This window comes from Lampris incognitus, chromosome 9, assembly GCF_029633865.1.
Source record: "Lampris incognitus isolate fLamInc1 chromosome 9, fLamInc1.hap2, whole genome shotgun sequence".
Classification (NCBI taxonomy): Eukaryota; Metazoa; Chordata; class Actinopteri; order Lampriformes; family Lampridae; genus Lampris; species Lampris incognitus.
The window spans coordinates 25769617-25795041 of record NC_079219.1 but is presented as its reverse complement, the minus strand read 5'-3'; the positions used below and the strand labels follow the sequence as shown (position 1 = coordinate 25795041).

Sequence of the window (25425 nt, the reverse complement as noted above, 5' to 3'; positions counted from 1 at the left end):
TAGTGCCTCCTCTGGTCGGTTGGGGCGCCTGTTCAAGGGGGAAGGGGAACTGGGGGGAAGATAATCTTGAATGTAAATATGAAAAGTGTGTACACCGAGTAAGTGGAAGGATTTCACTTACCTGGAATTAACACTGCAGTTCGTTGGCTGAAAACTCTACTTGAGGCTGACTTTACATTTCAGTATCCCGGTTTCTTCTTTCCACAGGTACATGGGCAGGAGCGGCAGCGCAGTGGTCTGGACTCTGCCGCTGGCGTGGACTCCTCATCCCGTCACAGCGGTGCAGGGCAGGACAGTGGCTTCGGCAGCGACAGCGCTCGCATCCGCATCGTCCAGATCGAGCAGCAGAGTGGGGCAAGCCACCACCGCATTGCCAGACCCTCCCAAAAGTCCACCATCACTAAGAACCTCAGTTTCATCCCCTTTGATATCTTCCTCACAGCCAGCAAGCTGTCTCTCATGACCTACGCCTGCTCCAGTCCCCCCAAGGCCTCCGACGATGACCCCCCTGCCACACCGGAGAAGAAGGAGACTGGGGATAAGGTAAACAAAAGGCCCTTGGCATGCTAGTTCTTAAATGAGTCATGGGTCTTGGACTCGTCACTTTATCTTTTGTCTTGTTATCACAGTGCACAGTAACAAAGGTAAGATAGATATTTACTTTATAGTGAAGATGTGTTACGTGGGTTACTATATATTAAGTGCATTACTGTGTGTACACCCTATTTTGAATTACCATTAGGAGATAGACTGGTAATGTTTTAGAATTCAAATTTATATACTTCAATTTAATCACCAGAACTCCTCCATTATGTCATTGTTTATATCTCTTTAATCTGTCTGTTGCCCGTATTGATGTTCCTAACCCTTTAAATGTAAAAGCATACTCTGTATTTAAAGCACTTCTTTTTTATAGAAGAGGGGTAATATGATCCAGTTCTAGCCTGTTCTTAATGTAGGTGCTACATCCAACTGCATTATAGACAAAGATGGAACTTGAAGACTTTTGGGCACCAGCCCAGCAGCACTATTTAGCTGCCATCCCAAACCATCTTCATTAGATCCCTTTCAGACTCTGTCTAGTGCAGAGAGGTTCGCATTAGCCCAGACAAAAAAAGGCTAGCCACAGAGTTATAGATTACTAAGCCACAAGCTTTGCTTCCCTGGTAACGATAATTACTTTCGAATTGTTGAAATTTTACCGTATTGTCTGTCCAACTGAACCAAGTTATCTGTTGTACCACTAAATTTCCTCTAGGTGGGGAAGAGTGCTCTTGACCTGCCTGAGATTCCCACTGAGTCTCCCTTAGCCTCAGCCTTTCTGGCCCCGGAGCCGACCCCCGTTGCTCAGGACTCCCTGGCTGGCTTGACCGCTGAGGACCTGCTGAACAGCAACACCTCACAGACCCAACCAGCATCCCCCCTGTTGCGGGGCAGCCTGCTTTCCTTAGATGGCTTGCCAACCCCGAGCCGCTCCTCGGCTCGCCAGGCCCTGGGTGTGACCATCGTGAGACAGCCAGGCAGGAGAGGGGCCGAGGACCTGGTGCTGGAGCCCTTGCTGTACCTCCAGGTGGTGCAGCCCTCAGTCCTGCTCAGCTGCCACCATCGCAAGCAGAGGATGGAGCTGTCTGTTTTTGATGTGGCATTAAGAGGAGTTGCCTCCAACTACAAGTGCCTAGGTGATATAGAGGGTGGAGAGAGTGGTGCTTTGTCCAGGAATGTGTCTGTTGGGTATTGGGAAAGTAGTAGTGGCTTTTTTTTTCTGCCTAAATGACCAGATATTGAGAGTTAACCTTAAATCACTCCCCCACTGATTCTTTCCTTCTCTTACTCTCTCTGTGTCTTCCTTTTTTGTTTTGCTGTCTGTGCACGCTATCCCCTGATGTTGCTGTTCTCCATCTTTCCATTGCTATCCCTCTGTCCAGACTCAGGGAAGACTCTCCCGGAGTCTCTGGACTACAGCGTGTTCTGGCTCCAGACAGTAGCTGGACAGGCTGACAGCAGGACAGGCATCCCTCCTCCGTTACTCTGTCTGCAGATCAAAGACTTCCTCAATGGACCAGGTGGGACTTGTCCACATGCACTGAAATTGGCATGGACACAGACACACACACAGACACACACACACACAGACACACACACATGGGCGCGCGCGCACACGCCCACAGTCAGATAAAGAGACTGACTCTAATGGGAGACATACTCATTGATCCATATCCAGGTGCAGTTGAGAAAGCAGGCACACTCAAACATAAGGCACACACAAATATATCAAACTATACTTGTGTGGACACACGTGCACACACACACGCCAAAGACAGAACACAAAGAACTTGTTTTCTACAGTGTGTGCAGATGATGAGCTGCAGGAGGGAAGTTGTGGTTTTTCTCTACAGGTCAGCCCTAATATCACTCACTGTGTCTATGAGACCACAAGCTGCTGGATTTCTGTCTGTTTGTGTGTGTGTGTGTGTGTGTGTGTGTGTGTGTGTGTGTGTGTGTGTGTGTGTGTGTGTGTGTGTGTGTGTTGACTCACGGGTGCGGTTGACAATACTGCGCACAGTGGTATGGTGGAATAGTACTGTCCTGAGGACGGTTTGACTGGGCTTTGGGAGTGTGTTGATAAGCATGTCCCTGTGAGGCTTTGTCAGAAAGATTGTGTAGGTGTAGGACATTACTCAGTTGATGTGTCAGCTCCCTGAACCCAACCCACCAGTACACATACACACACACACAGTGTAACATATGGTCTCTCTCACACATACATAATCATATTCGCCCCCACATCCCATCATCTCTGTCACACCGAGGCTTGAATACTTTTACACGGTGTCTCACGCTGTGATACACAGACACACACAGCTCCAGCCTGGGCCATAGGTTTTGCTGACGATCGTTGCGGGACTGAGCACAACTGTTGTACCCACGCACAGACTGTCTTGCTTTCAGCTGGAGCGGAAGGCCCTGGGCTCCTCTGTCCACCTGGAATCACACAGCACAATGCAGCACTTGGTTCACCGCTGCTCTCAAACAGCACACAGCCTCGGCTCATCAACCCTTCTGGTAGCTCCACAGGAAATAGACACTCAGATGACTGTCAAGAGTATTTCTGTGAGGGATGGGCAGCATCGGCGCTTGAGTCAGGTTCCAAGAAATCTTTAATCATTTATATATAGATATAAATGTTTATTTATAAATGCATTCATAAGTGATGAGGTATACCCCTCACTATGAAAATATTAATAACAAACTATAATGACAGACCGACGCAGCTCTTGCACCCATGCTATTGAGCCTCTGTCCTTTACCAGGCCCTTCATGACTGAGAATTCATACGGAAAACAATGAATTTCATATTATCTTCTCACCTTGTCATGTGTACTTTGATTATAGACAGCTGTTATCTGTAGAGATGATTACTCTTGTTAGGTGCATTTGTAGATAGGTACCGTGTTGTGCAGCTGACGTTGGACAATCACAGTCAGATGTTTACCTTGAACCAGTTAGGAATTATCTCTCTGGGATGACTTCAATCATCATCACTCCCTCCCACACACACACACACACACACACACACTCTCTCTCACACACACACAGACACACACAACAAGCGTGTGCAAGAACACAAGACTCAGATAGGATCCAGGCTCAGTGTGAGGTTGCCCTGGGTCAGACTCTGTTGGAAATCACTGCTGGAAACATCTAGAATTGACCACACATGCTACTGGTTCTTTTTTCACTCACTCACTCACTCACTCACTCACTCCCTCACACACACACACATACACACACACACGCACATCCACACGTACATAAAGTATTATGTGGTTGTTTGGTTAAATGGGTGGCTCGTGTCTAAAGGGGGCTGATCTCCCATCGAGAGATGGCGGAGGAGAGAAAGTTGATGGAGGATGTCAGGCTGAAGTAGAGGGACATATGGCATTCGTACCGTATGAGCATGGAAAAGAGATGTGGCTCTCTACTTCACGAGGCTAATAAAACATCGTTCCTGAGAGAAAGAGAAATGATCTGCGAGCAAAGATGAGAAAGTTCTGTCTCATTTTTAATCATCCACATCACAAGTGCTTCACCTTAATAAGAGACCAGGGAGCCTCTTAGTTAACGCTTAGATGATTTGATTCTGCTGAGTTGATCTTACTCATTTAATGAGGATGGAAAGGAACAGAGCACTATGGGCGTCTGGGTAGTGAAGTGGTCTATTCCGTTGCCTACCAACACGGGGATCGCCAGTTTGAATGCTCGTGTTACCTCTGGCTTTATCAGGCGTCCCTACAGACACAATTGGCCGTGTATGCGGGTGGGAAGCCGGATGTGGGTATGTGTCCTGGTTGCTGCACTAGCACCTCCTCTGGTCAGTCGGGGTGCCTGTTTGGGGGGGGGGGGGGTACTGAGGGGAATAGCGGGATCCTCCCATGCGCAACGTCCCCCTGGCAAAACTCCTCACTGTCAGGTGAAAAGAAGCGGCTGGTGACTCCACATGTATCGGAGGAGGCATGTGGTAGTCTGCAGCCCTCCCCGGATCGGCAGAGGGGGTGGAGCAGCGACCGGGACGGCTTGGAAGAGTGAGGTAATTGGACAGGTACAATTAGGGAGAAAAAGGGGGGGAAATAAAAAAAATTAAAAGAAAAAGGACCAGCGCATGAGGATGACAGCCTGGAATCCTGTATAGAAGCTTCCAGTGTTTTATTTACAGGTCCCTGCAGATGGTTCATCTCTGTGTTTGTATCTCTCTGTCAGTCTCAGTCTGACCATGTGCCACCGCGTGCGCATGCCATGCAATGTGCATGTGTATCTAGTTGGGCGGCTCTGCTTTGATTCGGCGATGTTTCACATCCAATCTGTTTCAACGAGGCGCAAACGGAGACCAGACTGCCGCAAGGCCGCGTCTCTCCGCTCCCCCGTGTGTTTACAGCAATGTGCTTGCAATTTCGGCAGCACTTACTCAACACACAATGAAACCAATCAAAGCTGCCCTCCCAAGGATGGCGGATAGGAAACCCTTTTAGCACATGTACTGTACATGGGATGAGGTTTCAACACTGACCCTCACACAACAACCGCCACACACACACACACCCACGCACACACATTATACACTTTGTATATACACCTAAATGCAAAAACGCAGATGGCAGGTTTAGCACCAAAAAGGTTCAAGGTTTGATCATCAAACGCACACACACACACACACGCACACACACACACACACACACACACACACCTTCCTCCCTTCGTGTCATATTTTCATATATCTTTGACTCAGTTTTCAGGTCTGTGAGTGGGTCAGTGAGCCAGTCCAGAGCGGCAACCGCTACCACATCAAGCAATCACCCCTCCATAGAAAGGCAGCAGGTGATAGATTAGCTAGAACAAATTGGAACCATTACTCTGCGGGGTCCCTGGATCCCATCAAGCTATGGGAGCACAGAAATGTTGTCAGTTACTGTATACAAGCCCGTGCCCCTCCGAACCATCCGTAACCACTCTAATTTGAGTCAGATGGCATCTGAAGTGTGTGTCACTGGCCTTACCTGGTGCTGCAGAGAATACAGATATCGCCAAAGGAATGATGGCTCCCCCAGCAACACACACACACACAGATGTAGATGTGCATTTATACACAAGCACAGATGCAAAAACATAACCCGTCACAGGCAGGCGCTGTGTAATTGGACACATTGCCACCTGTAGCTGACAGGAGCAGTCCGCTGTCAAAGAGTCAAGTGTGAGAGTCGGCTAGAGATATCAAAGGTGGGTGGGAATGAAAACAGTGTTAGCAGTGCTCATGTGCGTGTGCAATACACACACACACACACACACACACACACACACACACACAACACCATGTACAAAGCGGGTATGGCATCACACGTGACCTTGCCAAAACAGGCTCAATAACCTGGGCAAAAAACATGTTTGATCTGTGTGTGTGTGTGTGTGTGTGTGTGTGTGTGTGTGTGTGTGTGTGTGTGTGTGTGTGTGTGTGTGTGTGTGTGTGTGTGTGTGTGTGTGTGTGTGTGTGTGTGTGTGTCAGACCTTGATCTCCCACTTTCCACAGTGCTAATATAGGCTGACACCTGAGAAGGGCTAGTCTGCGGTCCCCCCAGCCTGTTCATATTAAAGCCTGTGTTTAAAGGAATGTGAACACCACCGGCGCTGCTCCACCTCCAGACCCACTGCTGTCTCCTGGCATGCCCCTCTCCCAGCAGTCTCAGGGTTAAAACAGCCCCTCACTCTCAGGCTGAAGCCATATACATGCACACGCACCAATAAAAACACCAGTATGCGTATGAGACGGGCTCTCCCGAGAAAGCTCTTTTTTGATATACCCTGCTTAGCGATGGAAGTGCCGCCATATTTCTTTCACTAATTGATATTTCCCTTCTTATAAAGCCTCTTCCGTATCCCTGCCCACCTAAAGCTCAGCTGGATTTGGAAGTGATATGGTAAAGGTAGCATGTTGAATAGAGTTGTCAGAGGGGTGGCTAAGAAATAGTTGTCTTTGCAGGTAATTCTAGTAGTTGAGATTTAGTGTTAAAGAGGTGTGGTGGTGTGTACTGGTTAGAGAAGTCTTTATCATGGTATCAAGTTATATCTCGATCCATCAAAATAAGGATTTGCAGCTTAGCCCGTAGAACTTATAAGTCTTTTAAGGCTTGTAAATAGTTGATGTGTTTTTTTCTGCAGTGGGGCTTCAGTTTCATCTCACTGTTCCTCCTTGGCCAGAATAATGAAACCACATGGAACATCACTGTAAAAGCTGTCTCATACACACACACACACACACACACACACACATTTACATGTAGATACATGCACCAACTCCAGAGAAAGCACCAAACTTAGTAAAACAACACGGATGTACTAGACATATGGCCATATAACACGTTGTGCTTTTATTTTATTAGTGTTCTGCAGAAGATTCATATTTTGACATTGTTCCATGGCAGTAAAAGCGCTGATGTGCTCCATTGGTTGCTGGATTGAGCTAGGGGGAAGTTTTGCAGATGTGGGCCCCGTAGCAGAAGGGCGAGCTGGGAACAGGGAGGCTGCTATGGCTCCCTATACTCCAGGGACCTCCATGAAGAGTTCCTTCAAAGTTCACACTACTTCAGATCCACATATACTTTGCACCGCCTGTCATTCTGTTGTCAGTAGACAGGGAAAAGTGACCCAAAAAAATTGTTTGTCCCCTAACAAAATCTAAATATATCATTGTTTAGTTTCCCGGTCATTTGAATCTCAACTATGTAGAGTCACAGGTCACTGCAAAGTGACCATATTGGACTTTTGTGAACTAATGTGTTACCTATGGACCGTACTTGCTCTGTGTGCAGTATGTTGAAGTTTGGAAGCTCAAGAGAGGCTGGAAATGTACAGTAAGCATGCAAAAAAGGAGGACAACCGCAAAACAGCACTGCTGTCCTTTGGTTTTACAAGTTGGAGTTTTACAGTATTCACCCAGGGACTGGAGAGGAACTCCACCAGGTGTTGTTGCTCCGCTCACAGGAAGGGACAACACCCATCCATACCCAGACAAAACCCATTCAAGCCCCGACTGGTGACGCTTTCATAGCATTTTGCCAAATAAATCATTGTCATCGTATGAGGACGGTAGAAAAGATGAGAGGGACACAGTGAAGGTGAGGGGAGAGTGTTCAGGTGGGATTACATCTGAGGCACAAAGGGAACGATTCAGCGTGATAGCCGGTAGGGCAAGTAGCCTGAAAATCTTACTAGCATGGCTCAAATTTTACTGGCCTTGCATATGTTTTTTAGCTTAAAGAACGGAAAAACTGAGATGTCAGTGATGCTTCTGTTACCTTTAACACGCTAATATGGCTTCTCGGAGCACCCATGACAATGGAATTGACTTTTGCAACAAAAAGCACTAAATAACACAGAACTTAACAAATCAATAACCGAGGCTGTCTTAGATTTGGCTAGTCTCTGGTGGTAGCTCCCTAACTTACTGATGGCCGTTTACTCATTGACTTGAATTATAATGCAATATAATATTACAGTTATAGCAAATTAAAACCAACACGTTACATTGGTCAGTCTGTCACTCGTAATGTGAAAACAAACCACAAAGCTTTTCTCTGTGTACACACATAGACACACACTCAGGATAAGCCACAAACAGTTTGAAGGCGAAACAGTCCCATGCACAACATAAATTAACTCAACATCAGCTGTTGTCTTTTTTTTTAAACAATATTTTATTAATGGATGTCATCTTTAATGTTAAACAGTCCATTATTCTACATCAGTGGAGACACACGTGGGCCCAAACACAGTGGTCTTAATCATTGCACCATCCCTGGGATATATACAACTGTGTTGCACCCCTATCTGAAAGCCAGGAAATATATTCATGACAGACCTGCTAGGTTAAGTGAACAGTGAATAGGGGTTAAATATGGAAGTTCCCTGGTAGCAAAAAGCTGTGTTCACAGCACTGCTTGTTCGGACCAGGTGGGCTTCTGACAGGTTAAGCAGGTAATAAACCCCCTGCAGACAGGGTGGGAGAAAGGGCGGGGGGCGGCGGGGAAGCAGAGGGGAGGAAGGACAGCCCATAATAAGGAGCAGGTCTCCGTAGCGAGAACCAGGCCAGGCACAGGCTCCGGCCCTGGCCCTGGCCCACTCCAAGGTGATCAGAAACAGCTTTACATGAGGAGAGAGGGAGTGAGGAAGGAGACACACACACACACATATATATATATATATATATATGATAAGCTACCTTGCATAGCATATTCCACTTTACCTTCCTCCATCCCCACATCTGGTCCACTTCCACTGGATTAAATAAGGAAGCACCATCATAGCATGCTGTGTGCGTGTGCGTGCATGTGTGAGAGAGGGTGCGTGTTTGTGTGAGAGAGATATTGCGTGTTTGTGTTGTGTGTGTGTTGATTTGTTTGAGTTTGTGTGTCCATGCATTTGCCTTGGCAGCCCTCTCTCCCTCATGTCATCCCATGCTCCTACCTGGGACGGAGACAGACTGGGGGCCTAAACCCCTTAAAACCCTCCAAACACTGGAGTCTTGATGAGAGCATGAGAACCAGCTGCACTTGTTTGCAGCGGGCTTGCAGCGGCTTCCCGCTCCCATCATCATGACCAAGTGGAAAAATGGGATAATGGAAGTGGTGTAAAACGGCACTGAGTTAATTTGTCTGTCTCTGTAAATTCCAGTCAAGTGTTTGAAGGCTGGAGCACGGAGGAGAAAGAGACGGTTCGAGAGAAATGGATCGGGAGTACGCCGAGGACTCGAGGATTTATGTGGTTGGCATGAAGAAGAGATTCTATTCTGCTGTTCCACTGTGTCACGTTAGAATGTAACAATCAGACATGTAGAAACAGACTGGAAAGTGTGCGTGTGCGTGCGTGTGTGCTTGTTTTTGAGTGAGTGATGAGAGTAGACCCAGCTGTGCTTTGACACATCCTTGCATGCAAATTTCAGTGGTTAGGGAGTAGACTTCAAAGTGTGATTTATGATACGTGGTACCATGCAACATCTTACGGCATACACACAAACGATCTACTTGCAACCTACAACGTTGATGTAACGTGTCTTTTTTTCTTTTTTTTTTTAACAATTGGGTCAACCCACAACAGCTTGTGTCCTGCTTTTAATGGGTTTTCTGACGAGCGTTTTTGAAGGCGGGTTAGCCCCAGAGCGTGAATAAATTGATTTTACTCATTCAGTTTTGATCGCAGTTCGAAATAGTTTAAGAGCCTTGCGTTCAGCCCTGACAACAGGGAAATCGTCTGTCACTACATTGCAATTCATAAGAAGTGGATAATGGCTTAACCCCTCCATTCACAAACTGAAAACATGTAGGATTTGGAGCACGTGCACAACAGAGCCTCGGAGAGCTCCAGGAAGAGGGAATCGGGTGTGCATGTTCATGCCTCGCGTTGTGTTATCCCGTCGTGAGGTCATTTTGTTTCTCCTCAGCTGTAAAGCCGTGTTTTTTATCAACTGCCCAAATGCAGTCCTCTCCCCATCCTGTTCTGTTTTCCGCTTCACTCGCCACTTCATAAATGAAAGTAATGGTGAGCGGAAGAGCTACTCCCATCTTTTAGAGCAAGCTAGACCATAAAGAATAATGCTAGCTCATGTAAATAAATATTACGACAGTATAGGTTTCCCTTTTAGAGCTTTAAAGTTAAAAAAAAGAATACATCCTAGTTTGTGTAGTCATGAAACAAAATCATGTTTTGTCGTATTTAATGTCATTTTTCATGAAAAGCTGATGCTGGGTCATTTTTTTCTCGAGTTAAGTAAGCATTTTCTGCAGCATCACTTTGGTAAGCAAATCCCTTCTCAGGAAACGTATTGAGTGTAGACCGACTGAGCCATTGGCCGGGGGCTTCCTCTCCTTATTCATGCTGACAAAGCCGACTCCACTGGATAGAAATATGTCGCAATGTCAGCAACCTTTATTACCCATTATCAGTGATAAATGATGATAAGCTAACACTGGATCTTGATTTAATATTATTGGTAATAGAGCTACGGGGGGAGGTTACATTTGTAAAGCTTTTCTGTCAACGCTCCTGTGAACACTATAGTTATGCTCTTTCATTCGTTCTCTTTCCCCTATTCTCTCCCCTCTGCTTTCCCTTTCCACCCCCCCCCCACCACCACCCCCCATCTCTCCTCAATACAGCTGAACTGAATGTGGAGCTAGCGCGCCCCCTCAAGATGAATCCTACACTGGCTAAGCTGGAGCAGGCGAAGGCCTACCTGGGGAAAGTCCTCCCAGATCACGTGTGGGAGGCCTCTGGTAAACCCCCATCCCCCGTCAAGACCTCGTCCACCCCCGAGGCGTTGCCAAGGACCTCGCCTTCTCGCTCCGACCCCAACTGCCAGGCCTCAGCCCTGAGTGTGGCATCTGGCCTCAGGGTGCTGGCCTTGTCCTTCCACAAAGTTTCCCTCCGCACTGCCCAGATGGTGGTTACCATGGAGACGGAGACTCACCCAATGAGGCCCTGCGTGACGCTGTCGGTGTCGGCCATGACAGGGAGTCTAAACATGAAGCCCGGGCCCAGAATAGAAGGTGACTCATACACACACAGATTTATTTATTTATTTATCTATTTATTTTTTTATCAGAATTCCTTTTTGTATGGTTCCATAACTACCATTTATGTGCAACAGGAGTCCTGAGTTCTTAGGATTATCTGTATTATAAATATATTTGTGTAGCCACTTTATAAAGATACACGTATATTCTCATAGGGTGGTAGCACAGTGGCACAGTGGTTAGCATGGTCGCCTCACAGCAAGAAGGTCCTGAGTTCAAGCCCCGGGGTAGTCCAACCTTGGGGGTTGTCCCGGGTCGTCCTCTGTGTGGAATTTGCATGTTCTCCCCCGTGTCTGCGTGGGTTTCCTCCGGGTGCTCCGGTTTCCTCCCATAGTCCAAAGACATGTAGGTCAGATGAATCAGCCGTACTAAATTGCCCCTAGGTGTGAATGTGTGTGTGTGTCAGCCCTGTGATGGCCTGGTGGCCTCTCCAGGGTGTCTCCCCGCCTGCCGCCCAATGACTGCTAGGATAGGCTCCAGCATTCCCGGGACCCTGAGAGCAGGATAAGCAGGTTGGATAATGGATGGATGGATGGATGGATATATTCTCATAGCGATTTAAATATTCTCTTAGACTTACAGTCTTGTAGAAGTGGCATTAGTGAATGTGTTTGTTGCAGAACAGAGCCATCACTTAACGCTGCTTTATCCCTTTCAGACTGTTGTATTCCTTCAAAACCCCACTGTATACGTAACTCAGAACCCACGAGCGTCATTGCCTTACACAATAGAGAACAGATCCACATGGAATCAGATGTCATTGCTGTAGTAGCTGAGCAATCCTCACAGTCGGCCCCCGGTGTGACCTGGGAAGCCCTTGTCTTCTGAGCCTAAGCTGGTGATTGTATTTCCGCTGCCGTGCAGAGTCCCGATGCCTACCGCTGCTTCCATGGCATCCAACATTTAAGTTAAAATCATTTCTCTGTGGTCAGACCCACTACTAAAAGCCACATTACCAAACTACCAAGAATATTAACTTCAATAAGTTTTTCCATCAAATGTTGAGTCTTAGAATATTATTTAATTGAGATATATGTCCAACAGAGTGATATAATTTCAACTTCGGATCCTTGGAGGGATCTACCATATTCAAAGATGTTATGACAGAAGAATTTATACCTTAATACTAGAATAAGATTTTCTTTTTTTTTTAAATATGATTTATTCATAAGATTTTCAACACATAGAACAACATAACATAGCATAACATAAAGCCCATATACATGATTTTTAAAAGAAAGCAACAAAAAACTTTCAAGACAAAACAAGACAATTTGATGACAGTAACATACTCTACATACTGTGTGCTTTTTATATGGGGAAATCAGGACTCAGCCAGGGATAACGAAATGACATCAGAATTGAGTCCAAATCTTGAGACAGTTTTTAACTATTTTATTACTTGAGCATGACTGAGACGGTAATGCCAGGGGGAGGCACAAGAGGGACAATGTGGAGGAGGAACTGCATGAGGCATCCTCAGTCTGCAACCACAGTGGGGGTTGACTGTTAGTATGACACCAGTGCAAAATACTGAGAATGTTTGCAGCCCAATAGCAAAATAAAAAGTTGGGTAATGCAAGACCACCCAATTCTTTTGGCTTTTGTAGGACATCTTTACAAATCCTAGGATTTTTTTTTCTTTCCATATGAACTGAGAAATCAAACTATCAAGTGAGTGGAAGAAATGCTTTGGGATAAAAACAGGTATGCATTGACAGAGATACAGGAATTTGGGAAGCACCTTCATTTTTATACAACTTATCCGGCCAGCAAGAGACAGAGGTGGAAGTCTCGAGTCAGTCGAGAAAGCAGAGGGGAGAAATGACATTTAAAAAATCTGAATAATTCCTAGTTACACAGATACCCAGATATCTAAATCTTTCCAGATACATGTATGTCTTAAATGGCAATTTTGAAAGGGGATACGCTGTAGCTGCGGCATTAATGGGCATGAGTTCACTTTTATGAAGATTTAACTTATAACCTGAAACTTGCCCAAACTCCTTCAACAAGGCAAACACTGGGGAGATAGATCTGTCTGGATCAGAGATAAACAGTAAAAGGTCATCAGCGTACAAGGCCAGTTTATGCTCATAGCCTGCCCTTGAGATGCCCTGCATCTGACGAGACCTGACAGCAGCCGCCAGTGGTTCGATGGCAGAAGGTGGGCAGCCCTGACGAGTTCCACGTTTGAGGGGAAAATAATCATTGTTTGTGTGGACCCAAGCTAGGGGGGATGTATATAAAAGTTTAATCCATGAAATAAATGTATTACCAAAACCAAACCTTTTTAGTGCATCAAACAGATAGGGCCAGTCCACATGGTCAAATGCCTTCTCAGCATCCACTGAAATGACCAATTTTGGGGAATCTGAGGATGAAGGCGAGTATGATATATCAAATAGCCATCTGACATTATGAAAAGAGTGTCTGTCCTTAACAAACCCCGTTTGGTCTGTGGAAATAATAATCATCAGACTCTAGACGTGTTGCCAGCATCTTAGCTAAAAGCTTGACTTCTGCACAAAGCAGAGATGGGGTGGTAATTACTGCAAACAAGGGGATCTTTATCCTTTTTTAGTATAAGAGAGATAACAGCTTGATGTAACGTAGAGAATAAGATTTTCTTTTCTATTTTTTTAAATTATTTTTTGAAGTATCTTTCACTCTGAATTGAAGCCAACAGGAACATGCTACCTGTATCCAGTCTGATTCAAAATGGTATAGAGTTACTCACAGCTGTATGTAGGAGTAAGTGGTGGATTGGACTGTGTTTCATACCATTGTATAACCAAATAAGTACCGATGTGGACATATGGAACTATATCCAGTGCAATTTGAAATTCTTGTCATTCGCTCATATTAACTTATATTAGGAATGAGAATCTAAACTCACATGTTGGTTTAGGAACATGTTTTTTTGAGCAGATGTTCTGTGGGTCATGTAAATAGAATAAGTACTTATATAAATCCATTCCAGTTATGTGGTTATAAAGCATATGGAGATGTTGAGATCTATATACTATGTAAGTTTTATTCCAAAACATTAAACCACAAGGTTTTTGTCCCTTAACTAAAAAAGTGTTGCTTAATATTTCTCGATAGTTATTTCAAAAATACAGAATATTTCATTTTTCTCTTTAGTATAGAGAGATAAACTCTACCACAACTTAAAATTCTTGTTTGGCTTCTCGTCCTGGACTGTCCTAATATTCATGTGCTGTTTCTCTCGCTCTCGGTGTCTTTATTTCTATCACTTAGACAGCCCACCCCTCACGCTGTCAGCTATGGATTATGGGGTGTCTCTGTCTTTCAAGAGGATTTGTTAAGGTCACGTGTGCTTATGCAGAGCAAGGCTGGAAAAAAGTGCCGCTGTTGCTGCTTCTAATATCACTTCCAGTTTTGCTGTTCTGTACACATGCTAGCTCAGCCCTTCTCAGCCAAGAGCATCAAGGGCTGTCAGTAAACTGTAACCTGAGATGTTTGTGTTGCTCTTGGAGCAAGGTTTGGTTAGGATTTTTGTGAGAGTGAGAAACATATCTGTTTACATGTGCGTGCGTGCATGCATGCATGTGTGTATGTGTGCTTGCATGATGTGTGTGCATGCATGCATGCATGTGCATGTGTGTGTTAACAGTTCATAAATGAGATGTGCAATTTAGAGATGTTTGTGTTTTTTTTGTTTTTTTATTAAGACCAAACCTATTCCTTCATCAACACCTCTTTAAGAGGTATTGTAATCAGAGTCACTAATGTAAATTGAAGGGCTTCCAAATGCTGAGTGCTTTTTGGTGCGAATCTGTCCGTTCCGTGACTGTTTTAGGGGTGGGAGGAATTTGTATTTATTGATGTATTTTAATTTTGTTTTCAATCCTTCATTATTTTTTTTTTGGCATTGATGCTGAATTGGCCTGCGTGAGAGCAGAACAGAGCCGTGAGGGTGTGAGTAAGGGAGAGACGTGCTGTGTACAGCAGGTTACCGTACATGTGAGCAGCCAGCGTGCTCCTCGGTCTGCCGAGCCACGGAGCATCCTGGCAGTTTGGGATTCGAGAGTGGCTACGACAGAAAATGGAGCTTGGGCTCGCTAAGCGCCTGCATCTGCTGTACAGATGTTGTTATATAGGGTTACTCCAGATAAAGTGATTGTCGAAAAATTTAATTAAAGCCTCAAACAATTTGCACTTTGTTTACGTGAATCTGCATAACTGCAGAGTGAGACCATGCTCGGTGCGGCTGCCCCGCGTTGATTTTCACCAGCTTTTCATCCATGTTTGATGGGCCGACTTCGATAAACACAGCCGAAAATGCTGGGCATGCAACGCAATGGAAAAAGACAGTATTGACACTTTGGAGATGGCTTTGCTCTATTTTTAGCCTCTGTTCTTTCCTCGTGCATCAGAGACATTTCTAAAATACTCTTGTCACCAAGAGTTCGTCCGTTGTTTACAGCAGACCTCGTAAACAGACAGCAGTGATCAACACACACTGTCTTCATGGATGCTTTATTGTGGGTATCGGCAGGGCCTTAAAACAGAGTCAGAGCTGTACTTGGAACATCACAGTGTTACCGGACAGAAAGAAAAGTGCCAGGATCATCTGTTCCGTTGCCTACCAACACAGGGATTGCCGGTTCGATTCCTCGTGTTGCCTGTGGCTTGGTCGGGTGTCCCTACAGACACAATTGACCGTGTCTGTGGGTGGGACACCGAATGTGGGTATGTGTCCTGTTTGCTGCAGTAGCGCCTCCTCTGGTCGGTCGGGTGCCTGTTCAGGTGGGAGGGGGAACAGGGGGGAATAGCGTGATCCTCCCGCATGCTATGTCCCCCCTGGTGAAACTCCTCACTGTCAGGTGAAAAGAAGCGGCTGGTGAATCCACATGTATCGGAGGAGGCATGTGGTAGTCTGCAGCCCTCCCCGGATCGGCAGAGGGGGTGGAGCAGTGACCAGGATGGCTTGGAAGAGTGGGGTAATTGGCCAAGTGCAATTGGGGAGGAAAAAAAAGGGGGGGGGGTCCAAAAAAAAAGCGCTGGGATCAGGAGCCCGGATATTTACCGAACCACAGATTTGACTACGAACGCTAGTCATTCGTTAGCAACCCAAGAACACAACAGTAGAAAGTCTGTTTGTTACTAGATAACCATAAACAAAGACCGTCACCTTGTGCAACAGGAGTGTACAGTGGATAGAGTTTCACTCTGCTGCTGTCAGGGGACTCATGGGAGGAGAGGAGCATGGTGTCGATCTCATTACAGAGGGGCCTGATATCTCCCGGAGACGTCATTTGGAGTATCCTGTGACCTTACAGGAGAGCAGCACCTGTAAATAAAATCCAAGAGAAAGTCTGCAGTGTTGACCTTGTGCCTAACATCCTCCGAAAAAACTATTATGTGCCGGTAAAATCTGTTTTTCAGAAGAAAGAGTTGTTAGTTTTTCTCAGCTGCGGATAATTTTATCACCCTGATAGATCTTTGTCACCACTTGCACTCAGCTCTTTCTCCCCCCTGCGGGATTCTGCGAATAGTGTTTCCAGATCCGTTGCCATCGAAAGCAGACAAACTGTCTCCAATTACTCAGACGGACCGACGGTGACAATAGATGTATCCACGGACTCTTGAGTCTCTAAGTGCACCACCTCCATCACTCACCACCCTGGGCCCCCTCTAACACACACTGCCTCGTAGCTCAGAAAACACATCCCTTGAAATGATAGAGGTTGGGATTCCCATTCTGTAAGGTAGAGCGCCGGGGCCGCCGCCATAAGTCAGTGGGAATGACCCCCCTGGGAGGGAGCGTACATGAGAGATGCGAGACAGGAGAATGTAGTACTACTGCTGCTGCTGCTGCCGCTGCTGTTGTTGTTCTGCAGTACTCAGTGGCAGGAGGAGATTAATGGACAGCAGTAGACTTCAGGATGATGCCACTGGGCCAGGAGAGTGAGAGAGAGACGGGAGAGAGCTCAAACGGAGAGCTGTGAAAGCAAGGGAGAACGGAGGACGATGAAACGTGACAGGAGGAGAGGAAATAGAGAAGAAGTCGATGAGAAGGGTGGATAAACGGGCGCCGTTGTTGTTGAGTCAACAGATGAGGGGGGAAGATAGCCCGAACTGATGTCAGAGATCCAGAGAGATGAACAGACAACGTTAATGGAGGCTGAGATGGACAACATGTGGTAAAAGGGGAAAAGCAGGCTGACAGAAGGGGTCTCATCTGTGTCTCTTTTTTTTTTTGACATCCACCCTCCATCCAAACCCTGCACCTGCCCCCATGCTCCTCATCAGTGTACGTCTACACTGCGGTGGGGTGAAGACCCTGCACTCTGCCCCTCATTCAGGGACCATCTGTGGTTGTGTACCTGGTCATGGCGGCCTGCTCTGCCAGGGGACAAGATGGAGAGAGAGGGGATTAGGTTGACAGTGAGGTGTGTTACCAGATCCTGTGTTAATGAAAAGCAAGTGGAAGCCCACATTCCTCCATCCTTCCCCCCACTCGCCGCTCCCTAAGGTAGGGGGGCATTTATAGTTCAATGAAAGAAGGGAGAGAGAGAGAGAGAGAGAGAGAGAGAGAGAGAGAGAGAGAGAGAGAGAGAGAGAGAGAGAGAGAGAGAGAGAGAGAGAGAGAGAACAGATGTCCTAAGGTCCATGAAACAAGACCCTCCCTAATCTCTCAGCTTTCCGTCAGACTGCCCATGGACTGCCCCTGGTCTCCCAGGAACACACACACACACACACAGTTCCCCAATCCTTAGCCTCCGTGAACCCCAGCTCTATCGTGGATAATTTACCCCAACAGACTCGTAAAGGAAAACTTCAGTCAGTGGAACAAAGTGAAAGCTACCCATTAATTATTTACGTCTCTTTTTTTTTCATGTGTTGTTTAGTTTTCCTGGCAGATATTTGAGTTACGGTTGTGTCACTTTGTTTACACTGCTGAAAGAGAGCCACTCGTCTTCATCAATCATTTTGATTTGTTTCAATAGTTGGGGATAAGCAGAGCTGAACGTACAGTAAAGAGATTTATACTTGGAAATATATCCTGCTGTGATTTGGCAGGCTAGCCTGAGTTTTACATTGTTTTCACAGCATTAATAAAAAAATGATGTCTCGGGGGGGGGGGGGCTGCTGGGACTGTCCAACAAGGTATTGCTTGCTAATGCACAAGGTTGCTGAGTGAAGACAAGGATGTATGTCGCAGTGAGCTGGCTGGAGGGAGAGGGTGGAGGTGGAGGTGGTGAGACGTGGGATCACTGTGCTGCACAGTGCAATAGCAGGAGGCAAACATGACAGATGAGATGCAGTTTTATCTCGGGTTTATGGGCTTATTTGTCTTTTTCTGTGTTGTTTTTTCAAATAATAGACTTTCCGTTGAGATCAGGGTCATAGTCGACAGGGGTGTGGGGGGGGATGGAGGAGATACATGGCTGAGCAAAACATCTAAAGGGGCGCTCCGGTGAACCTCATCCGGTAGTAAGTTAGGGATGAGTCTTAAGAAGTAAGCACATATCTACACGAGGCATTCTGCTACGGCTTTATTTGCTGATGTGATGCAGCTGTCATCCCGCCCATATGCAACTCATCAGATCTATCAGTTATTTTGAACGCGTCAGTCTGGGATGACGCATTGCTCCCTGAGCTCCAGTCATGTTGGCGGTCAGTGCCCCCACTCCCGAGCCACTTTCCTCTGGTGTCCTATAGCGCTCTTGTGGTGAGTGAACAGTATATTGCTGTGGTAAGTGACAGTATATTACTTCTATTACTCTTACCAACCCAGACAGTCCTCGGAGGCTGTTGCTAGTTAGGTAATGACTCCTTTAGGTTTCTCCTAATTGATAACAGTGAGTCTTGGGACATAAATCAGCCCGGCAGTGGTCAGATAACGGCTGCCAGGGAGAAACCGACACGGTAAATCAACGTCCCCTATCCTATCTAATCCTTCCCAAGCATTTACTAGAGATGTATTTCACCTCGGGAAGATATCCTAACCCCACCCCATCCCCTCCTTATTTTTTTCAGAGAGAGAGAAGTGATTGGGCATTTTAGAGGCGTTTGTCATATGCGATATGCATATGTGTATCTGGATTTAAGAGTCTTGGTAATTAAAGAAGGTGGGTGTGCATGTGTGCCAGTGGGTCTATATGGGTTGGCCTAGTTGTCAAGACTCAAACATTAGATTAGAATGAAAACTCTCATATCACTGACGCTATTCCTTCTTCGTAGGTAGGCCATTTCCCTCCTTTGCCACACAAACATGGACCTAACCCTCCAGATCACACCCTCAAGCCCTTCTAGCTGCTCTATCTGGGCTCTTACATTTTTACATGGCAGACCCCGTGTGTGTGTGTGTGTGTGTGTGTGTGTGTGTGTGTGTGTGTGTGTGTGTGTGTGTGTGTGTGTGTGTGTGTGTGTGTGTTTTTCAGGCTCTTTGGTTTCCCGGGATCCATTTCATTGGGCTCCAAGTGAATCGGTTTTTTAAACCCCAAACACATAAAGTGGGGAATACTGGAACCACCTCAGATACCCCCAAAACGGCAGCTGTCCATTTTCTGTTCCGGGGTAACGTGTGTGTGTGTGTGGTGGAAGTAGGGGTAGGGTTAGAGTTCCATTGCTTTTCCATATGGGACAACTGCGTGGGTCCCAGTGGCATCCATACAACATTCTTTACCATGGTATTCTCTCTGTTCTCTCAAAAAAACTTCATTATGAACAACTCTATCCATGTGTGTGCGTGTGTGTGCATGCATCCACATTTGCTATCGTGTGTTTATATGTGTGTGTCTGTGGGTTTCTTTATGCATGCATGAATGTGTGTGTGTGTGTGTGTTTGTGTGTCCCCTGTTAGCTAGAATTAAGTTGTAACAGGATGATAGCTATCTATTGGATTCATTGTCTCTCTAACCAGAACTCTGTGTCGGGGCTAACAGCTAGCCACTGTTTTTCCATTCTCTTCCCCTTATCAAGACTCTTTCACTCTCTCTCTCACTCTCCCCCTCCCTGTCTTTCTCCCTCTCTCACCTCTCTTTCTGTTTCTCTCCCTGTCTCTCTCCTCTTGGCTGACTCTTTTCCGGGTTTTTTCTGACCCTGCCTAACTCACTTCTTTACTTGCTGGCTTTCTTTGACTGTCCTGTCATCTGTCGATCCAACACACAAATACTTGCATGCATGCAAGCCCACATGTGCGCACGCAATAAACACACATGCACGTGCCCACTCTCTCATTGCTCTTGCTCCGCAAGGTCCGATCTGTATTTCCTTTTCGTCTCTTAGCAGTTTCCTGGGCCCCCCCCCCCCCGGATCAATGGTCACACATCAAATCTCCACAGAGACTTGTTAAGGGAATTCCTGTTGAAAAACATATCCAGATAAAAAAATATGAAATGGTGATGGTGGAAGAAAGAAAAGTACAATACAAATGGAGGGAATGAACGAGAAATGGAGAGAAGAGGAACAGATGGACTTCCCCCCCTTCTCTCTCTCTTTCTCCTTTGCTCTCTCATGGATGGAAGAAGGGAATAAGGAGGAAAGAGAGGGAATCCCCCTTCATTAAAACCACTCCCAATCAAGGTCATTATTAAGAGTGTGGTGGCTGCTGCAGCTGTGTTTAACACAAGGATACTGTGGTCAACTGGGCCATAAATGACGCATGGTGAGAGAGAGGAGAGAATGCTTTGATACCAACTGCTTTGGTGTGTTTGTTTATGTGGGTGTGTGTGTGTGTGTGTGTGTGTGTGTGTGTGTGTGTGTGTGTGTGTGTGTGTGTGTGTGTGTGTGTGTGTGTGTCTCGTTACGTTTGTGCATCTGCATTTCCCTGCATACGTTTTGCCTGCATGTGTGTGTGCGCGCGTGCGTACGTGTGTGTGTGTTTATATGAATGACTGAGTGAGTGAGAGAAAGAAAGAAAGATATTTAATAGATTCTCTATTAACCAAGCAAGTTTAGGTCTTCACTATTGATGTCTAATAAATCCTACCCACGATCCACAGTTCGAAAGTAATCTCTTACTGCTCTCCATGCTGCAACACCAGAAAATATTAGCAGGTGAACTGCCAAATTTTATCAACAATGGTGATCCTAAGAGAGATGAGTCATCCCAGTATAATATTTCCCATTGCAAGATTTATACAAGAGAAGGCCCTTTTCACTGGAAGCCCCCCTGTTGTGTTTTTGGGCTCTAGTATTGAATAAGATGTTCCTTTTTTCAGTCCACCAAACCTGGAAACATTTTAGCACTGTCTCATCTGTCACATCTTCTCTTTCTCTCTCGCTTGCTTCCTCTCAATCTTCTGTTGTGTCTTACCATCTGGTTGTGTCAGTTTCCTCATTACCCTACCCCTCAGTCTCTCCGTTGAGTCTTTCCATTCATTTCTTTGACGCCCCCTTCAAAAAAAATAAGTAAAATGAAACACAGCCCCCTCCCTAGAGTATACCCTGAACCAGAGACCCGGTACCCTGCATAGATTGTGAGCAGCGAAGAGACCGAGACGAGTGTTCTTCTAATGCTGCTCTCTGTTGGTTTACCAGACCTACAGCTAGTCAGGCCGGATTCACGGAGGTACAACACTCTTGGGAGCAGCTCAGATTCAGAATCACTGCTGCTGTGGCTGAGCCGCGTGCTCCTCCCATGTCTAGAAGAAGGGTGTTTGTGTAAAGATTTATCAGGCCAGCATGGCATCATATTCCAGGACAGCATCATAATTACAGTGACCAGTCTGTTGCAAAGATCTTGTGACAGGCATGGGTGCAATCTAGAAGAAGGGTGTTTGTGTAAAGATTTATCAGGCCAGCATGGCATCATATTCCAGGACAGCATCATAATTACAGTGACCAATCTGTTGCAAAGATCTTGTGACAGGCATAGGCGCAAGTCCATGAATACCGGGATGGCATCCAGCACTTTACCTGTGCCCCCGTCCATAGGGTTAGTGGTTAGGAAGGGCATCCGAGGAAAAATTTTGCCAAATCAGTATGTGGATTGACAAGACCATACCGGATCGGTCAAAGCTCCATACCGGATCAGTCAAGGCCCAGGTTAACAACGACCACTATTGGTGCTGTGCCCTCACAAGGTGCTGATGGAAACTGTAAAATCCGCTGTGGCGACCCCTGGGAAACGGGGAACAAGCCAAAAAAAGAAGAAGAATATGTTGCAAAGATAACAGTGTGCTTGTTAGCTGGGGTTGATCAAGAGATATGAGGAGAGTCAGTGCTTTTCCTGTTAAATGGAAACAGTCGCGATTTTCAATGTTATCGCCATAATTATGTTGTAGGTTTAACAATTGATTGGCAGCCTAATGTGTACTGGTGTTGTCATGCCAGGCTAAACCTCTTCAACTCTGACAGCATCCTGCCTCTCCTCGGTCCCCAATCGATCTGAAAATCTGCCTCCAACCTCTTGATATATGGGGACCCATCAAATGATGGCGTGAAACTTGCTAAGCTTCTCAGTCCATTGGTTAAGAAACTTTGAGGAAAGGTGGAGAGTAACTACTCCATGCCTGGTTTAAAGGGCTGAATGGCCTCAGAATTTTTTTCAATCATTCATTGAAATTCTTTTTAACTCTCTCATTTATTTGCCGGTTTAATGGGTTGTCTGTGAAGGATAAGAATAAATGGTAAATGGGCTCCATTTATGTAGCGCTTTTCTAGTAGTCTACCAACCACTCAAAGCACTTTACAGTGTATGCCTCACATTCACCCGTTCACACACATTCATACACTGATGGTGCAGGCTGCCATGCAAGGCGCCAACCTGCTCATCAGGAGCAGTTAAGGGTTCAGTGTCTTGCTCAGGGACACTTCGACAAGCTCTCTGGAGGAACCGGGGGTTGAACCAGCAACCTTCCGATTACTAGACAACCCCGCTCTATCGCCTGAGCCATGCCGCCCAACATAGTCTAGATGGTACTGTTAAGGTCTGCTCCAAGATAATTCAAGTCCAGTGAAGAGACTTGTGCTCCCTCTGGGAGAAACGTGGGGCACAGAAAGCAAATCTGGTCATGTTCTGTCCAATGAATTCACTGTAATGCCCTCAGGCCAGCGTTATAATGCACCCCTTAGGAAAACCAACCACTCTTCTAAGTCCTTCATTCCTTCTGCTGTCAGGTTACTAAATGCCACCAGGAGTAATTTTAAATGAACGCCACATTATGTCAACTGTAATTTTTGATTTTGATATACTTTAGTGATCCCCGTAGGGAAATGATGCTCTGCATGTAACCCATCCTAGCTGTGTAGCTAGGAGCAGTGGGCAGCTGCCATGCAGCACCCAGGGACCAACTCCAGGTCTCCTTGCCATGCCTCGGTCAAGGGCACAGAGAGGAGTATTAACCCTAACATGCATGTCTTTTTGATGGTTGGGGAAATTGGAGCACCCGGAGAAAACGCACCACAGACACGGGGAGAATATGCAAACTCCACACAGAGGACGACCTGGGATGACCCTCAAGGTTGGATAACCCCAAAGGTTCGAACCCAGGACCTTCTTGCTGTGAGACAACAGCGCTAACCACTGCGCCACCATGCCGTCCAATAATGGGTGTCAGACTCATTTTATCACCCAATAATGGGTGATAAAAGCACCCAATAATGGGTGTTTTTATCATTGTTTGCTTTTTCACCTGGCTCCTTGCGTAAGCCTGCATTTACGGGGCAACCTGTGGGTGCCAGAATGTGTTGCTGAATGCTTCATTCCTTTAAACTTATGTGAATTCGTTTTTGTTTTGTTTGCTTTTCGCCTGGCTCCTCATGTAAGCCTGCACATACGGGGCAACCCAAGGGTGCCGGAGTGTTTGCTGCTTGTGCTCTTGTACCCATGCGCTGATATGTTGTCTGTGTCATGTTGCTGCTTGCCTGTGAGGTTTTATTTTTCTATTTTTTTTGTTTTTTTGTTTTGTTTGTGGAATGGGTAGGCTGTAGAACTGAATTACCCTTTTGAGATAAATAAAGTTGTGGGAGTCTGAGAAACCTGTGTGTGTGTGTGTGTGTGTGTGTGTGTGTGTGTGTGTGTGTGTGTGTGTGTGTGTGTGTGTGTGTGTGTGTGTGTGTGTGTGTGTGTGTGTGTGTGTTCATGGAAGCAAGCATTTCTGGTTGTAAACATTGGATGAGCATATGTTTGGAAACCCAGTGATGCGATTGATATAGCTGATTGTTGTTCTGAATCAGCGTCCTTAAGCCAGCGTTAGTTATGTTCCAAACACAGGGGAGCGCTTGGTTGGCTGAATTTGGAAGTAGACCTATTGACCTATTTCACTTTCATGTGCACCAATTTTCTCCATTTATCATCTTAATTATATATCATTACAGAGTCAAGTATTGCACTTTGAAGTCTGACTTGTGTTTCCAGAAAACATTGCTTAAGTAGATGAACATTAACCCCAATTCTGTTTCCTCAACTCAAGATGCTGCCCACACGCTGCCTGATTCCCCTTGGCCCCCCATTACCTTTTTTATTTTCCATTGCCCTGTGTAGGGCCGCACGATATTGGGGAAAAAAACACGTGAAAATATCACATTGTGATATTTTTTCTTCTGCGATATGATTTTTTTTAAATTATTATTCCAATATGAAAAAAATACAGGAAATTTCACCAGATGAGTTGAATAGCTCTATTTGAAAAGAATTACTCATTCTAGAATGGTTGGGATTGTTTTGTAGGGGAGTGCATCCACATAGAAAAGAAAAATGATAAGAAAAAGATTAATTTTAGAGATTTTGGCTTTCGTTGAAGAGTAGTGTGTAAATATGCAGCCATCCTACCATGATAGCTGAAAACTTTTGTGCACGCCCGGTGCACAGCAGGCAGAGAAGGATCAACGGCGTACAAACGCACATCCTAATCTCCATCTTCTTTCGGCTGCTCCCGTTAGGGGTCGCCACAGCAGATCATCCATTCCCATCTCTTCCTGTCCCTTGCATCTTCCTCTGTCACACCAGCCACCTGCATGTCTTCTCTCACCACATCAATAAACCTCCTCTTTGGCCTTCCTCTTTTCCTCTTCCCTGGCAGCTCCATATTCAGCATCCTTCTCCCAGTATACCCAGCATCTCTCCTCCACACATGTCCAAGCCCTCTCAATCATGCCTCTCTTGCTTTGTCTCCAAACCGTCCAACCTGAGCTGTCCCTCTGATATACTCATTCCTAATCCTGTCCTTCTTCATCACTCCCATTGAAAATCTCATCATCTTCAACTCTGCCACCTCCAGCTCTGCCTCCTGTCTTTTCATCAGTGCCACTGTCTCCAAACCATATAACATAGCTGGTCTCACTACCATCTTGTAAAGCTTCCCTTTAACTCTTGCTGGTACCCTTC

The 25425-nt window shown here is 45.9% G+C and overlaps 1 protein-coding gene across 1 annotated transcript in view; it reads left to right on the top strand.

Annotated features, from left to right (window-relative positions):
• Positions 1–25425, top strand: part of LOC130117622 (intermembrane lipid transfer protein VPS13B-like) — a 457273-nt gene that overhangs the window by 316340 nt on the left and 115508 nt on the right. The window contains exons 35-38 of the mRNA XM_056285747.1: positions 208–543; positions 1259–1679; positions 1926–2063; positions 10701–11090. Coding sequence (XP_056141722.1) covers positions 208–543; positions 1259–1679; positions 1926–2063; positions 10701–11090 — 1285 coding nt within the window. The remainder of the gene's footprint in view (positions 1–207; positions 544–1258; positions 1680–1925; positions 2064–10700; positions 11091–25425) is intronic.